The following is an 18,018-nucleotide window of genomic DNA, read 5'->3' on the forward strand; positions in this document are numbered from 1 at the left end:
CCTTCTCAGATCCTTTACTTAAAGGTGCTGTAGGTAGGATTGTGAAGATCCAGGACTTAGCCAAAAAATTTGAACATCGACAACTTCTCAGTCCCTCCCTTCTTTCTGCTAAAGCCCCAAACGGTCTCCTAAGCCCCTCCTCCCACAAGGGAGAATGAATGCGTGTGCATGAGTAGTGATTGACACGCAGTTAGACACCCCTTCTGGCCCTGATTGGTGCATCTGAACAGGGAGCTGTGGATTTTTGCAAATCCCACTACAGGCTGTAGGTGGAGCCAGAGGAGCCGGATTTTCCTGGAAGATGATATTTTGTATCTTATGCACACAAGATAATCACTTGTTTGACAAGTTTTATGTGCAACAAAATAAGACAAGTATTTTGCAGGACTACTGGGGTTTATCTCGTTTTCTTCTGGATAATTTACAACTTTATCATTGCTATAAGTACATGATGACCTTATGTAACTCCCAGCAGAGCTTCACACAACTCCAACCTAAAGTCTAATCAGCCACATAACTTAAAACAGCTTTCATTCATAATAATGCATCATATTTCATGAGTTGATCATGTGTTTTGTGTGTAAAATGACAGTAACATTTCAATATTTCAACAATATTTCCCTGTGAGATGTAGTGGGGTAGAAGTTTAGGGGGAATTAATTAAATGGATAAACTGTATTTTAGACACTTAGAAACAAACAATACATAACTGATACTGATCATTTTAAAAGAGGAAGACAAATTAATTCCTTTATGTTCCAATTTTCACACTCAAAATGAATCTTGTGCTGGGATTTTTTAAGATTTTTTCACATTATTTTTACACTCTGTTTAAGCTTTTTTAGTCTTTTTAATATTTTTTTCCCTGTGGAATTTTTTTTTAAATTCTATAACTGATTTCTAATCATCCCACTTATGAATAAGAATTGCTTCAATAGTCAGATATCTTAATATTATAATTTCTGCATTGAGTTGAGTCACATCTTGACTTAAGTTTCAACCATCTTAATTCAAAACATTTACAGATTACAAAATATCACGCAAAAACTTCATAAGAGTCAGAACAGCTGGTAAAACAACGGTGAATCTTACCTGGTCTAACTGTAGGGGATCTTTGTTTGACGATAACTCCACCTTTTCACAAAATCATCGTGCACAGTACAATCCAATGCCAATGTTCACATTATGACAAGAACAGAGAATAAAAGAATAAAGTCCCAGGACAGACAGACAGACAGCAGGAGGAAGCAGCTCGGCTCTCTGCTGCTTTCTGAGCGTCTCGGTGCAGGTTTAAAGTAGAGCAGTGGAAGGTATGAGAGGCGATCAATGACACCCAGGAGGAGGAGGAAGAGGAGGGTCTTTCACAGTCACAGCTATCACACACTATTCTCACGTTTTTCTTCTTTTTTTATGATTTCTTTTAATTTAACAAACACATCAACATCAACAACAGAAAAGAAATATAGAGATACACAAACAGTATATACACACATAAACAGAAAAATCCCACCCCAACCTACAAGCAAACAGGAGACACTGCAATGCGCACATAGTTAATTGAAAGAATGATAGAAAAATGTGATCACAAACAGTGGTGTAGTCTAAGTGATACGCAGGTATACGCAGTACATCCACTAAGAAAGCTCCAGGATTTCCATATACCCATGTAAAAATGCCCTCTGACACGCAACAATATTCTTTCCATAATATGTTTTATATATTTTGAATTGTCATCTGTGTTTTTTTTTTCTTCGCATAAGCTAAATAAAGGTATATCCACTGTAAATTGCTGCCCCCCCAAGTCTCATCCTGGCCCATATATATAGCCCCATACATAAACAATACAGTATACCCACTACAATACATTAGACTACACCACTGATCACAAACTAGGACTGTACAAGAAAGAAATCGCAATGTACATACAGATTAAACCAAACACAAGTTAGTCAGAATGCAAAGTCTCCAGAATTTGTCCGAATTATGATTGAGGTCATAAGTCAGTTCTCCAGAGAGAAAAGAGCCAATATCTGTGATAACCCCAAACCAACCGTGGGGACCTTCGGAGCGGTGGTACGTGGGGACCTTAGGAGCCAGACATTTATGCAGTAGAGAGGGAGAACTGTTCAGATATTTTTTTCAAGTAAAAGTAGCAATATCACAGACAGTGTAGAAATATTACAAGTAAAAGTATTTCATTTAAAATCGTACTCAAGTAAAAAGTATTAACATCAAAATGAATCATTCTCAATTGTTTTTTTTTTCTGATTTTCACATCTGCCTGATGCTGCAGCTGCATCTTCTATGTCCATTAGAGAAGTGACTCCATCTAGTGGCTAAAACAAAGAACAACACTCTGGCCCTGACTCCTATTTTGTCCTGCCCTCCCTCTTCTCCTCCTATTCTCCCTTATTTAAGATTTCACAACATCATCTTCAAATTGGGTAAATCCAGAATAAATTCCTCTAAATTAGTTCAACAGATTTTCAGCTCTAAATTGCCCCCCTTCAGGTTGGAGTTTCTGTTTGCTTTCTGTTCTTGTTTTGAAAGGAGATTGATGCAAACTGTTAATAATGTTACATGGCATAACACTCAAATGTAACTAATGAGAGGAACTTCTCAATCAAGGTTTACAATCATCCCACTCCACAGTTTCTTGCTCTTGCTTCATCTGAAGTTCAGCACTCTGAAAAGACATGGGTCCACCTGACAGAGAGCAGCGATCAGTACTGAGCTCGCATTAGCGCCCTTTCTTCGTACCGTGTCGACCATGTCTCGTGCTTTGTCTTCTCTGGCTTTTGTTCTGAACGACTGCATTTCAGCATCATTGATCACGTGACGCTCAAGAAGTTTGTCTAGAAGCTGATTCAGAACAGGTTCAGTCACTCTGTTAAGAAACTGTATTCGAACTGAGAAGAGCTTCTCGTCAGCTGGGACGCCATCCACTGTTGGGACGCTGTCCTCTACTGGGACGCTGTCCTCTGATGGGATACTGTCCATTACTGGGACACTGTCCTCTGCAAAAAATATACATTTATATTTATATTCATCAATATTCCCATATATGGATATCTTTTCTATCAATGGAGCAATGATGTGCTGCAAATTACACATTAATAATAAAGAAGGATATGAAATGGAGCAAATGTGGAGGTCCCTGAATGTGCAGAAGAGCTTCACGTATCTATTCTCTGATGAAGTCTTTACCTTTCAGTAACACCTGACGTTTCCACACTTCTGTCCTCTCATGGTCCTGGACCGTCAAAGTCACTTTCTCTGTGTCCGTAGTCAAAAAAACTTCAAATGTTGGATGGAAATTTGGTCCATACTTCAAGTGAAATGTTGCATGCTGAAAACCAGAAGCAACGTGTCATTTTCAAACCTGTTTATCTGGTACTTTACTGATTGTGAATCTACCTGCATTTAAAAGTTATATTTATGATGATTGGAGACTGTCATCCATCAAAAAACAACTCCATTAGTTGTTTGATCAAGCAGCAATTATGACTCATATTTACATTTATAGCATGTAGTAGTGGCGCTATGTAGTGACCATAGTAAGGAGGCAGGTTGGGGTGGTGGATGAGCCAAACAAACAGGACTCCTCACCCAGGGGTAAGTGTCCCATTTCAAAATGTTGGATGACTCTATTTATAAGCATTAGAAGTGTAGAAGTGACTTGACTCACCTCAGGCTGTATTGTGAAGCCCTCGGGTTCACAGTGGACACTGTAACTTTGACCAATGCCGAGATGACATTCAGATGACATCGGGAGGTACTCAGCACCTCGTTGTTTCTTTTCAACCTTCAGTAATAAGGAAATTTGTATTAGTTTAGTTTATTCTCAAATAGGCCGCACAATTTAATTATAGAGCACACTGATGGTGAGCACAAATGACGGATAGCTTTACCTCATCTAGAGGGATGTTGTCGGGCAGCAGAAATACATCGAGTACTTGATACCTTGCGCGTGGGGGTCGAAGGAACAGCAGAACTTGGCCCTCTATTGGCAGCATTAAGCTCACAAACCTTCTGACGAAATCCCAGACCAGGCCAAAGGCAGAGAGGTGAGGGACCTTCACAACCACATGAGTGTCTGTAACCTCCAGTGGCTCCAAGATGCTCATTCCATCATCAGTGATGTGGACGACAGACAGCAGGCCATCAAAGAGCAAAGCTGAAACCAAAAGAGTTGTTGAATCTTTTTTCAAAAACAGGTTAATCTCTACCTAATTCATTTCTTACCATTTTAGTTCAGAGTTTAAATGAATCTATTGTCATTAACTCTGGAGCTGCCCAATTTGATTCTAACCTTTACCTATATTTAATTTTAGATAGGCTTATCACAAGGGCAGCTGACATAAGTAAGCTGGATTCCTGGAACCTCCATTGTCAGTTACCAGAGCTAAGTGATGCAGACTAGATAAGTGTGGTTGGATGGTTGACGTGTGTTATGGTGACAACCGAAGGGGTAGATCTACAGGGGATGTTCAGGAAAGCTATAAATACCTTGAAATCCCTCAGGTAAATGGAAATAATGAGGAGGCCACAAGCAAGGCAGCCACAGCCCAGTGCCTACACAGAGTAAGGCAGGCCCTGAAAAGTCAGCTGAATGGGAAGAACAAGGTCCGAGCCATGAAGACCTACGCACTGTCAGTCATTAGATACCCCACTGGTATAATAACTTGGCTAAAGAAATAGATAGAGGCCACTGATATCAAGACAAGCAAGCTGCTCACAATGCAATGAGTGTTTCACCCCAAGTCCAGCACCCTGAGACTACACTAAGCGAAGGTAGGTGGCCGAGGCCTAGTGAGCATCAGAGCCCCTATCCAGGATGAAACAAGAAAAAGATCCAGGAGTACATCAGGAAGACGGCTCCAAGTCATGACCTGCAAAGTGAATTATCTCAGGCAGCAGAAACCAGATGACAAAGAGGCAGGGGGAGAGGAGGAACCATAATGTTAGGAAAAGCCCCTGCATTGCATGTACCACCGACAGATACAGGAAGTGGCTGATATCGAGAAATCATAACAGTTGCTAGAAAAGGCTGGTCTGAAAGATAGCACAGAGTCACTAATCATGGCACCAGAAGAACATGCACTATGTACAAGTTCAATAGAGGACAGGGTCTGCCATACCGGAGGATACCGATACCAACAGGACCCAAGGTGCAGACTGTGTAAAGACATCCCTGAGAGAGTAAGATGTGGAGGAGAATTGAACCAATTACCTGTTCACACAAGCTTGCTTCTTATTCTTATTCTTTATTTTATAAAGGACAACACACATTAATCAACATTTTTGTAAATGTGCCAGTGTTAGCCAGCTGGCTAATTTTCAACTGTACTCCTTTGGCCACGTGATTTTAGACCAGAGCAACAGGAAACAGCTTCTCTAACATATAATATACTGCGCAGAACCCTCAGACCCCAGGCTTCTGGTAGAGGACCCGTAAATTACATTTAACCCATTTAACATATGTATACAGCCATGTCCTTACCATCCTTTGTTTCACAGTGTGGAAGGTGGAGCTGAAGGACAGCAGCATCCTCAGAGCTCTTGATTTCAAAGAGCGGCCCTGCAGCCTTCTTGCCAGCTGGTTGGAGGAGGCTCTGGTTCCATTGGACAATACTATACAGCAGCTCCGCCTCCTGAGCCATAACGAACACCAGTCCAGTCAAATCGCACTGAAACACACCTGGACCGGGACACCTGAACCTGCAGGACACAGAAGGTACAATTTGATATAACAAGCATTTGTTGGCCTGTTAGTCAAATTATCTGTTTTTAACTGATTAGTGTTTATTCACAGCTCTGGGAAACTGATTGTTGTTTAAGGAATGATAACTAATTTGATACAAATGTTGCATTTGCCCCTTGGTTAATTTGTGTTCACAGTACAACATTCAAGACAAATGCATTGTGCCCTCTGCCCTCTTATGGTCACTTCTGGCTCAAAAAAACAAGATGGCGAGGGCCTAATGCCAAACTCTCCAGTGGGTAATGCCACTAATTATACGTTTATCGTTATTTTACAGTCTATGGTTCTGACTATAAACAAACAGCTCCAGGGTTGGGTGGAGACAAACAAATACCACCCTCTCGAAGGTGATCTTGAGTGACATATGCCCTAATCTGGCTCAACAGATGTACGTTGCTGGAATAAAACCTACTCATCTCTCGCCTGATGTGTTATTAATATTTGACCAACAGTGTTCAGCTTTGACTCATTCATCACAGACTTGGTTAGAATCACAACTTGATTAACCATGAAAAAAGTTGGAATAGTCTTTTGTCACTTTTTAGGGTTACCTGTATGAAGATACAGTTGTGTGTTCAGGTGAGAAGGATATTGGACCCTATAATTAAGAAATGCATAAAGTTATTTTAATACAAATCAAGTTCAACTCAAGTTTAATGAACAAAACCTGCAATTCCTCACCCTCTATTCACTTTGTCCAAAATCATTACATTTTATTCAGTGGTGAAACCTCAGTAAATAAACTTCACACTGTACAAACCTCTTTTACCTTTTTGTTTTTCTCTGGCAAGTTTGTTTTCACATCACGTTTCACATTGGAGTCATCTGACGGATGGAAGAAGTGAAAGAGAAGGAACAATTATGAAAACTTGATTTGGGGTAAGAAACATTAGCAGCCAAAAATGTGAACGCTTCCAAAAGGTTTTAAAAAATGGAATTGAAAAATGTTTTTATTGAACAACATGCTGATTTTCAGATAAGATTTGAACATAATGGGGGACATTCTTTCAATACTCACCTTTCTTGTGTGTCTTAGCTGTGATCAACTTGTCATTGATCCTGTAGAGATGAACACAACCCCAAATAAAAAAAAAAAAGTTTAAAAGTTTTAGATATAGTTTAAGATTCTGACACGAGCCAATTGATCCAATGTGAGGAACTCATTAACCTCCCTAATACTGCTGAACCAGCATGGACTGAGTCTTACTGACCTCAGAGTCTCCAGTCTACAGTGTGAACTCTCCACATGACAAGAGAGGAGCTCCACTCCTGAATCCAGAATGTTGTTAAGACTCAGGTCCAGCTCCGTCAGATGGGAGGGGTTGGACTTCAGAGCTGATACGAGAGAAGCGCAGCTGATCTCTGACAAACCACAGCGACTCAATCTGAATAAAGAATGAATGATCATCATTATCAAATCTTCATAATATCAGCCTTCTATTTAATTATTTGTGAAAAACACAATGAAATGAATGGAAACCAAATAAATATTTCTTCTTCAGAAAGTACACTATCAATTTAAAACAAATATGTAAAGAGGATCTTCTGTATACAGATTTGACCATTTACCAACAATTATGAACATACATTTACTTTAACAACTAAGAATCATCTTTTCTGATTGCAGAATTTACTCTGCAGAATTTAGTACAAGAAAATATGAACAAAAATAAATTGTAATCTTTATGGATGTAGTTATGTTTGTACATAAATTATGTCCAATTGTTAATTAAACACATTAGTCCTACAATAGTAACAGGTAGTCTGTAAACTGACCTCAGAGTCTTGAGTCTACATCTTGGACTCTGTAGAAAATCACAGAGCAGCTTTACTCCAGAATCCTGAAGCTTGTCACTCAGCTCCAACTCGCTCAGATGGGAGGGGTTGGACTTCAGAGCTGAGGCCAGAGAAGCACAGCTGATCTCTGACAAACTGCAGCCCCACAATCTGAATAAAGATGTGACTTTAGAATACAATGTTTCTGTTTGAAATCATTTAATGATGACAAATCAATTGTTTAAGATATTTGGTGTAATATATATTTTACCAAGGAAAGCACTTTGTTTGTTTTGATTGCACCAAATCTCCTTTCCTTGACTGTCCTTTAGGTGTCCTACAAGGCCCTTTTTTGTGAGACCAATTTTATTCACACTCTATATAAATGACTTACCTCATGTGTGTCAAAACACAATATTACAATGTATGGAGATGATGCAGTAATTTGTCATGTGTAAAAACCGTCATATATAAATGTCAGCAAAGATGTAAAAATGGTGTCTGACCTCAGAATCTCCAGTCTACAGAGAGGACTCTTCAGAAAATCACACAGCAGCTTCACTCCTGAATCTTGCAGCTCGTTGTTACTCAGCTGCAGCTCTCTCAGATCGGAGGGGTTGGACTTCAGCGCTGAGGCCAGAGAAAAACAGCTAATCCCTGACAAACCACAGCCCCTCAATCTGAACAAAGAGATACATTATGTAAATAAAAATCTATTTATTTAATGTTCATGTTTTAAATGTGTAGATGTAATGTTTGTACATAAATTAAGTCCAGTTGTTAATTAAACATGAGATGTACAAAAGTAACAGATATGCAGTAAACTGACCTCAGAGTTTCAAGTCTACATTGTGGACTCTTCAGAAAATCACATAGCAGCTTCACTCCTAAATCCTGAATGTTGTTATGACTCAGGTCCAAGTCTTTCAGATCAGAAGGGTTGGCCCTCAGAGCTGAGGCTAAAGAAGCACAGTTGATCTCCGACAAACTGCAGTTCCACAATCTAAATGAAGAACAAATACTTAAGAAGACAATGTTCCTGTTTAAAATCATTTGATGTTTAATCATCTGTTCAGAGCTGGAGTTTAGAATGTAGAAATGTAGAACCATAGCTACCAATTTCAATATTTCTTTGTGAAATTCTGTCCATGGAATAACCCAGCTTTTAACTCCATCTGAAGTTACCCATAGTCTGATTTCACAGCCTATTTTTAAAATGGAGGAAATAACAGAGCCAGAAGTGGCCGATATAATTGGTAAACTGAAAAGCTCTAAAGCTAAGGAAGCTTACGGGCTTGATACCAACCATCTGTTTAATTTAACATTTAGCTAAACAGTTGTTCCATCTGCTTTGAAGGTGGCAGCAGTTACCTCAACCTTTAAATCTAGGGGAAAAACAGACCTGGCTAACTACCGCCTAATAGGCATTTTCACGGTTATGTAAAAGTTCCCTGACTGAACATTTAAATAAAGACCACACCTATCTGCATCAATTGCAATTTGGATTCCTTGACCACCATTCCATATAATACGCCATTTGTGTATTTTTAGAAATGTTTACTGGAGTTCCTGTGTTGGTGCAATCTTTCTAGACGTAAAGAAGGTATTTGACACAGGCAACCACCTGGTTCTTTCATCAAATTTGGCATGTTTTCATTTTTCTGAAGATGCTATCCTGTTGATGAAATATATATATATATCCCACAGAAAGCAATTTGTTTTTGTTGATTGCACCAAATCTTCTTATACCTTGTCCTGTCCTGTAGGGATCCCTTAAGGCTCTATTCTTAGACCAAATATGTTTACTCTATATACTAATGACTTACCTAATGTGTGTCAAAAAATCTACATTCAAATTTATGCAGATGATGCATAAATCATTACACTGGCAAAAGACAACCACGAAGCCTCCTCAATTATTACATCTCCAATGTCCCATGTTCAGGACTGGCTTACTAAACATTGTCACCCCAAAAAAACTTTGTGTATGATTTTTACAAAACACCAGGTAGAGGTGACACATTCCAATGTGTTCCTGAGAGGGGAGGAACTTGACATTGTAAAAGTGTTCAAGTATCTTGGGGTCACACTGGACTCTAAATTAAGCTTTAAAAGTCATTTGAAAAGGTGTCAAATTCATATTCATCTCAGAACAGAAGTAAAACCTGGTGAACTGACCTCAACGTTTCCAGTGTACAGTGTGGATTCTTCAGAAAATCACACAGCAGCTTCACTCCTGAATCCTGAAGCTTGTTGTTACTCAGCTGCAGCTCTCTAAGATGGGAGGGGTTGGACTTCAGAGCTGAGGCCAGAGAAGCACAGCTGATCTCTGACAAACTGCAGCCCCTCAATCTGAATAAAGAATAATGTAAATAAAAATCAATTTATTATCCTATCAGATGTGTTGCAGTCAGCTTTTCCATAAAATGAGTAGAGTGACTTTATCATTCTGTTATTGCAGATAATATCAGCCTTTGATTATTTGTGAAAATACATTGAAATTAATGGAATCCAAAGACATATTTCTACTTTATCAATTCAAAACAAATATCAGTTCAGATGATCTTCTGTATACAGATATGACCATTTAATATAAACAATAATTTAATTATAAACATACATTTACTTAAACTAATAGTCAACACTTAAAAACATTATAATAATTTTTAGGAAACAGACATATTTTGTGACTGCAAACTAAATTTAGTAGGTGAAAAAAGGAAAATATTAAGAAAACTTACAATGTTATGCATGTAGTAACAAAGATTCAGTGAACTGACCTCAGAGTCTCCAGTCTACAGTGTGGACTCTTAAGAAAATCACAGAGCAGCTCTACTCCTGAATCCTGCAACTTGTTGTCACTCAGATCCAGCTCTCTCAGATGGGATGGATTGGACTTCAATGCTGAGGCCAGAGAAGCACAGCTGATCGCTGATAAACTGCAGTACCTCAATCTGAATAAAGAATAGATTATGTAAATAAGGATATATTTACATAATATATACAAACAAACAAATCTACATTAGCTACAGTCAGTGAACTGACCTCAGCGTCTCCAGTCTACAGTTTGGACTTTTCAGTCCATCAGACAAAAGCTTCACTCCTAAATCCTGCAGGTACTTGTTGTAACTTAGGTCCAGTTCTTTCAGATGGGAGGGGTTGGACTTCAGAGCTGAGGCCACAACTTCACAGTGAGAATTTGAGAGGTAACAGCCAGTAAGTCTGTCATGACACAAATATTACAAAATATGTTATTATGAAAGAGGACACGTTCAGCAAATCTTCCCTCACTGTGTTTGATGTGAAACTATAATTCTCAGCCCTCTCTCTCTCTCTCTCAGCAGATTCTAGCAGTTACATTTAGGCTTCCTTAATGTCTGCAGTCCACTGTCAGTCTGATCTGATTTTATGTCTGTCTACACAATGTTAGCATGAGGTAATCTTAAATATTAAACACTTTTTTAAGCTCAGCGAACAGTTACAGCTGAACAAAAATCTCTCTTTGCTGGCTACCTGCTGCTTTCAGGTCCACGTTCATAAGTGAGAAAATTCTGTTGCCAAACTGAACAGAAATTAAAATACTACTACAATATTAGAGATAAGCAGAGACTCAGGGTCGTTTGGCAGCAGAGACTCGAGGTTGCTGGGCAGCAGAGACTCAGGGTCGTTGGACAGGCAGGCAGGGAAACAGGTAGCAGGTTAAAAAAGCTATGATGATCCAACAAGGGACAAACGAAGTGGACTGATATATGTAGGAGGTCAGGGGACTGCAGGGCTGATGAGAAACGGGGAAAAGGTGTGCAGGCGGGAGGGAATTTTGGGTTAACAGGGCGGGCAAGAGAGTTTGAGGGCATCTGGGGGACGGTTCAAGGATGGCAGGTCTTGGGAGTAAGGAGTGTACTTGGCCAGGGTAAGTGATTACCAAACGTCCCGCCAGGCTGGTCGGGAACACCAAGCAGGGTGGGTGAAGATGGACTGAATTACCCAGGAGGATGGCCTGAGGTAAGGACAGAGCATCTCAGGGAGTCACCGACGTAATTCATCTGGAGGATGAAGGTGGTCATGGAAGGCAACTACAAAGAGGGGACTCCACTGGAGGACAGCCAGAGGACTTGCAACCAGAACTGGCAACCAGTGGAATCAGGAGAACAGGAGACAGCCCCGTCCTGTATACTGCCGGAGCACAGGAACTGTTGACCGGATAGCAACTGAGAAATTCACACTCTGTAGCCTCCCAGTGAACCTCCAGTAGGTGTTTAGCCAGGGCTGGATCCTCTTTATGCAGTGAGCGCATAAAAACTCAATAAGCTCATCATCTGAGTTCATGGAGTAAATATATGGCGGGAACATTGTGCAGGGAGCTTGTGCAGTTCAATGATTTATTAAGAAAAAGACTTACAATATCAAGTAGTTTAAAGTATATATTTAAAGAACTAAACTACTAATCTAAACAGATTCATAAAGTTAATCACATCTGGACTTACAGTGCCTTTCTGCAGTTCCTCACAGCTGTAATCAGTCTCCGTCGTCCCTCTAGTGATGTGTTGTACTTCTCCAGGTCCAACTCATCCAGAACCTCCTCTGACATCTGCAGCATGTAGGCCAAAGCTAAGCAGTGGATCTCTGAGAGTTCCTTCTCTGATCTGTTCCCTGACTTCAGGAATTCTTGGATCTCCTGATAGACTGAGTGGTCGTTCATCTCTGTCAGACAGTGGAAGATGTTGATGCTTCTGTCAGGAGAGATCTTGTCCATGTTTATCTTCTTCAGGTTGTTGATGGCTCTTGGGATCAATTCTGGACTGTTGTCCATCTGACCCAGAAGACCTCCTAACAATCTCTGGTTGGACTCCAGAGAGAGGCCGTGGAGGAAGCGGACAAACAGGTCTAGGTGGCCATTTTTACTTTTGACAGATTTCTCCATGGCTCTCCTCAGGAAAACATCCAGAGATGGGTTATCATGTTCATAACCATCACTGTCACTCTCATAGTAGAGGTTATTCACGGTTTGGTAATTATCCCCATCTTCTCCCAGGAAGTCCTCCAGTACCTCTGTGTCCCTGTTGGTGTAACAGTGGTAGAAATAGACTGCAGCCAGAAACTCCTGAACACTCAGATGGATGAAGCAATAGACTGTTTTCTGGAAGATCACACTCTCTCTTTTGAAGATCTTTGTACAAATTCCTGAGTACACCGAGGCCTCTGTCACATCAAGACCACACTGCTCCAGGTCTTCTTGGTAGAACATGATGTTTCCTTTCTCCAGCTGTTCAAATGCCAGCCTCCCCAGCTTCAGAAGAACTTCCCTGTCAGCCTCCATCAGCTCCTGTGGACTCGTCTCATGTCCCTCAGCATACTTCTGCTTCTTCCTCTTTGTCTGAACCAGTAGGAAGTGTGAGTACATGTCAGTCAGTGTTCTGGGCAGTTCTCCTCCCTGGTCTGTAGTCAACATGTGGTCCAGAACCGCAGCAGTGATCCAGCAGAAGACTGGGAGAAGACACATGATGTAGAGGCTCCTGGATGTCTTGATGTGGGAGATGATTCTGCTGGACAGCTCTTCATCACTAATTCTCTTCCTGAAGTACTCCTCTTTCTGGGCGTCATTGAAGCCTAGTACTTCTGTTACCCTGTCAACATATGCAGGAGGGATCTGATTGGCTGCTGCAGGTCGAGAAGTTATCCAGACGAGAGCCGAGGAAAGCAGATTCCCCTCGATGAGGTTTGTTAAAAGCATGTTAACTGATGACTTCTCTGTGACATCAGAAACAACCTCATTGTTAAGGAAATCCAGTAAAAGTCTGCTTTCATCCAGGCCGTCAAAGATGAACAGAACTTTACAGCCAGAGAGTTGGTCTGCTGTGAGCTTCTGTAATGCTGGATGGAAAACATGGATCAGCTTGAGAAGACTGTACTGCTCATCTTTGATCAAGTTCAGCTCCCTGAACGACAGTGGGATCACCAGGCTGATATCTTTGTTTTCCAAACCCTCTGCCCAGTCCAGACAGAACTTCTGCACTAAGCAGGTTTTTCCAACGCCAGCAACACCGTTAGTCAGAACGACTCTGATGTGTTTCTGTTGGTCAGGTAAGGCTTTAAAGATGTTGCAGCACTTGATTGGAGAGTCATCGAGATTCTTCATCTTGGAAGGTCTCTCGAGCTGCCTCACCTCATGTTGGGTATTAACACCTTCACTCTGTCCCGCTTTGATGTAAAGCTCAGTGTAGATCCTGTTTAGGGGGGTTTCAGTTCCTGTTTTAATAGGTCCTTCAGTCACATGTTCAAATCTTGTCTTCAGACTGATTATATGTCCAACTGAAACCGCCTGCAGACCACAATCTGCTAATAGAGAAGACAAAATGTGAGATTAAAGAAAAAGGTTAGTTTTAATGTCTGTAGGCTACTGTACAACACAACGAAATAAAAGCATCAGCAGAAAGACAGAAAGTTTTACTTGGTACAGTGCTGGTCTGACCGGCTCTCTGCAGTCCAGCTCTTGTTCTGGATTGTTTTCCACACTTGGGACAGGAAGAGTCTCCTGATGAAGCAGACTGTTCCGAGTATGAAGTGATGCACTCTCTGCAGAACCAGTGTCCACAGCTGGTAGAGACTGGATTCTTCATGATGTCATGACACAAAGCACAGCAGGATGGCTGCTCCTCCATAGAAACATGACTTTTCTTTTCTCTGTTGAGATGAACACATTCTTTATAACACTTTGCATTAGAGGTTACCAACCCCTTTACATATACACTACCATTTGTCATCTCTGATTATATTGGTGGTATTGTCTTTTTTCCTTCAATATTAACTGTTTGAACAAAGATGTTTCTTTTTTTTAAACATTTTAATTCAGACACCAAATGCAGTGTTTTAATAGGAGTCACAGCCCAAGAAGGCTACAATCCCTATTGAAACCGCTCAGGTTTCGTCGGTGAAGGTAGCCACTGCAACCTACACCGTACAAGTGTCAGGGGTGGTATAAAATGGTAACCTGACATGCCAGATGGTTTGAAGAATCCGAGCAACATCATTTTAGAAGTCATCACTGGAAAAAATACCTGGCAGGTAATTGGATGAACCAACTGTCTATCACGTTGGCCATTTCTTTGCGGCTGTCACACACACATAAACCACACCTGTAGCTGCCAATAGCTCCTCTCCGGACACTGATTGGTGCAGTAAGCTGGTATTTCAGACCCAGGCATTGGGTTGGAGCTAATAAAGTTCTGTCTTTATTTGGCGATTACTTCCTGCTGCTCCCGTCATAAATACTATGGCCACTAGAGGGCGCCAACAATATAAATGTAAATATGAGTCGTGCTGCTTGAATAAACGACCTATGGGTGCAATATTTGGCAGAGGACAGTCTGGTTGTTACAGTCTGCATTATTGTGCACTTGACGCTGAAACAGGATGCTCTTACTATTCAAATCGGCACACATTTCGATCCTAATCCTCCTCTAACCAATGGCTGGTGAGCTTAAGTCATAAAAATAGTTTAGGCATTGTATGGTATAAAAGTGAATTGTTTACAGGTTACAAGAACAAGAAGAGGAAGTTGCACCAGACAGAGGACATGTGAGTGTGTGTGTGTGTGTGTGTGTGTGTGTGTGTGTGTGTGTGTGTGTGTGTGTGTGTGTGTGTGTGTGTGTGTGTGTGTGTGTGTGTGTGTGTGTGTGTGTGTGTGTGTGTGTGTGTGTGTGTGTGTGGCAACAGAAGAATCTGCCTGGAGACAGGAGGACTACATCCCATCAAGGAAAAGGATAAAGGTTGAGGGATATTGCAGGAGAGGGCTCACAATTGGACAGAGACTTTGCTAACCTGAGCTCCGTCTCTTTTGTCTGTAGCTGGGGATACTTAATGTCTTTTGTGAACCCACATATGTGATTACAACTTAACTGCTGCACTCAGTACACTTTTCTTAACCTGAATTTATCGTCTCTGAGTTGATCCTTGAGTTTTGGTATCCATAAGTCCATGGTTGGTTGTAGCGCTATCCTATCCTAAGAATTTGAAAGAGAACCGTTTATTCCACCCCTCGGATTGAGCCCTGCCAATGGCACCCCCAGACCCAACATCTGGATGTGGGTCTGGCTTGTCAGGCTACAATAAGACATGTAGAGTAGTTAAGACATCTGACTGGACACAATCAACATATGTGGCTCTTCTATATTTTCATTCATTTTAGAATCAAATTGTATTTGATTTAAATGAATGCAAACACAGAACACCGTCTATTGGCTGTTCTGTGTTTCTTTACTGTCCTCTATTTATGTAATTATCAAAGAACAGTGGAGATTATCAGACAACATAAGAAACTGAGTCAGATCAGTTTACAGTAGAAACAGTCTCTTACTTTGTGTCTGAGGGTCCAGGTTCATTACTGAGGTTTTGAGGATCATCTTCAGACTGCTCCCACTCCATAGAGGGACAGTTGCAGACTGGAGACTTTGATCTGTCCTCGTCTTCTTCTAAATCACTCATCTTCTCAAGTCTGAGAAGTAAACCAATAACAATGGACACACACACAAGGCAAGGCAAGGCAAGGCAATTTTATTTGCACATTTCAGCAGCAGTGCAATTCACACACGCACACACACACACACACACACACTCACAGGTCCTCTGTCTGGTGCAACTTCCTCTTCTTGTTCTCGTAACCTGTAAACAACAGACACACACACCCATACATACATACAGAGTATAATAAAGTTTATTTTACTTAAGTTTATTCAAAACCATGTGTAGTTCCTAGTTATTATAATGATAAACTTTGACTGGTTTGAATACAAACAAATAAGTCAGACTTCACACTGTGGCTGTTCTCTATTTTGACTGTTGGTGTGTCACAACTTAAGTAGCTGTGATGGCTCAGAAACCAGGAAATAAAAAAAGGAAATAACATTTCAATTTGACAGATTGGACTCTGGGATGGTGACTTTTATTACGGTATTTTTCAGACATACAGTAAAACAGACTCAACAATTAATCTGAAAAACATCAGCAGATTCATCAATAATGACATTATTTACACTCACCCTCCCTTAGACGTCAGTCTGTCTTCCTCCCTCTGCTCTGTCTAGCTTAAAATGGAGTCTCACTTTTTACTTTTACCTTTCAGTGTTCCTTCGTGTTGGCACTTCCTCCAGCTCTTTTGGCCATGTGGGAACACCTACAGAGAAGAAGTTTGCTCTCAAAGTTACACACAGTTTCAAGAACACTTTACAGGTAGACAGAAACAGATATGTTGGGGGAAAAAATAGATAAGTATATGAATATATAAAAATCCACAATGAATATACAATGTCTATATAAGTCAAATTTTCAGTATTGTGAACAATAATGCAATTATTTTATGTCTTGGACGCATGCTTTTTTTCCCTTTTCTTTTTCAACATTTTGTTGTAGCATTGTTGGAGGAAGAATGACATTTTAATATATCATATGATATTATATTGTATTGTACTTACAGTTTTTTTCGATTGCTAAACGACACAACTGGAGTCACAAAACTCTAACTACAGTCTGCACAGCAGCAGTTCATGTGGACCAAACTCTAGTTCGTTTTTCATTGCTTGAACACAGCTTTCAAAACTCTACACACTTATCCCAGGACTTTAACCACAACGTGCACAACACTGTAGATCTACAGCACTTTGTTCAAATGCTAAAACACTGCTGTCAAAACTGTTAACCACACATTCAAAACAGAATAGATTTCAATCTGGTGCCTATCAAACACTGCTGATTGCAATTTTAGCTGAAAGCCTAAGCAGGTGTCTTATTTTAGACTAGTTAGTGAACATATATGGCATTTATACAGAGAAAGCTCAGAAAGCCTTTTCAGTATACAAACACCAAATAAGAATGAAACAATTCTACACTGTACCGTTTGAGAGAAACAGGTAAAAGAGCAAAGATACCAATATGTCCAGGTAAGATGTCTGAGGTTATATACACAGCTATAAAAAAAGTGAAAAACACTATATCTTTACTATAGTAAAACTGTGTTCTTACTGTTTTTCAGAAAGTAATGGAGGTGAAAGCAATAGAAACACCACATTCATTTTTATTTAGAGATGATGCAGACATCCAATGTGATGAAGAAAACTTGCCACATGAAGCTGGAGAGAGGCAGGATTAGTCACACTATTCTTTGGTGCTGTTACGTATGTACCTTTGGGTTTTTTTCCCCAGTAATTCTATAAATTACTAGAGACAAAATACTTTATTGAAGAAAACTGCTGATTTTCATTCCTTCTTTTTTACCTTATGTAAAAATTGGTATGCTATACAATCTATATTTTTTCCTTAAATAAACTATTGAGTAGTGTCAAGTCACTCAAATTGTTCAAACTGTAAAGATGAAAAAGTTTGTAATTTGTGTATTCGTGTTTGACGCTAGTGTTTTTACCCTCAGTGTGTTCTGAGTGACAGTGTGTGTTATATCAGTGTGTGTGTGTGTGTGTGTGTGTGTGTGT

The 18,018-nt window shown here is 40.2% G+C and overlaps 1 protein-coding gene across 5 annotated transcripts; it reads right to left on the reverse strand.

The window, feature by feature from the left end:
- Positions 1-1,739: 1,739 nt before the first annotated feature.
- Positions 1,740-16,612, reverse strand: LOC120563092 (NACHT, LRR and PYD domains-containing protein 12-like). Of its 5 annotated transcripts, XM_039807181.1 has the most exons (20): positions 16,576-16,612; positions 16,156-16,198; positions 15,894-16,031; positions 13,989-14,221; positions 12,025-13,876; positions 10,586-10,762; positions 10,321-10,494; positions 9,719-9,892; positions 8,370-8,543; positions 8,047-8,220; positions 7,541-7,711; positions 6,976-7,149; positions 6,783-6,823; positions 6,534-6,589; positions 6,316-6,362; positions 5,504-5,721; positions 3,912-4,177; positions 3,689-3,805; positions 3,208-3,349; positions 1,740-3,017 (listed from the first exon to the last, which is right to left on the reverse strand). In XM_039807181.1, exons 3-20 carry the CDS (start codon positions 16,019-16,021, stop codon positions 2,668-2,670), a joined length of 4,668 nt encoding a protein of 1,555 aa, XP_039663115.1. In that variant the 5' UTR covers positions 16,022-16,031; positions 16,156-16,198; positions 16,576-16,612; the 3' UTR covers positions 1,740-2,667. The 5 variants fall into 5 exon arrangements, with proteins under 5 accessions (XP_039663115.1, XP_039663114.1, XP_039663113.1 ...); XM_039807180.1 differs by lacking the exon at positions 16,576-16,612 and having other exon boundaries at positions 12,025-13,873; positions 16,156-16,567; XM_039807179.1 differs by lacking the exon at positions 16,576-16,612 and having other exon boundaries at positions 16,156-16,567.
- Between the last annotated feature and the right edge of the window lie 1,406 nt (positions 16,613-18,018).

The sequence above is a fragment of the Perca fluviatilis genome, chromosome 7 (genome assembly GCF_010015445.1).
Source record: "Perca fluviatilis chromosome 7, GENO_Pfluv_1.0, whole genome shotgun sequence".
NCBI lineage: Eukaryota > Metazoa > Chordata > Actinopteri > Perciformes > Percidae > Perca > Perca fluviatilis.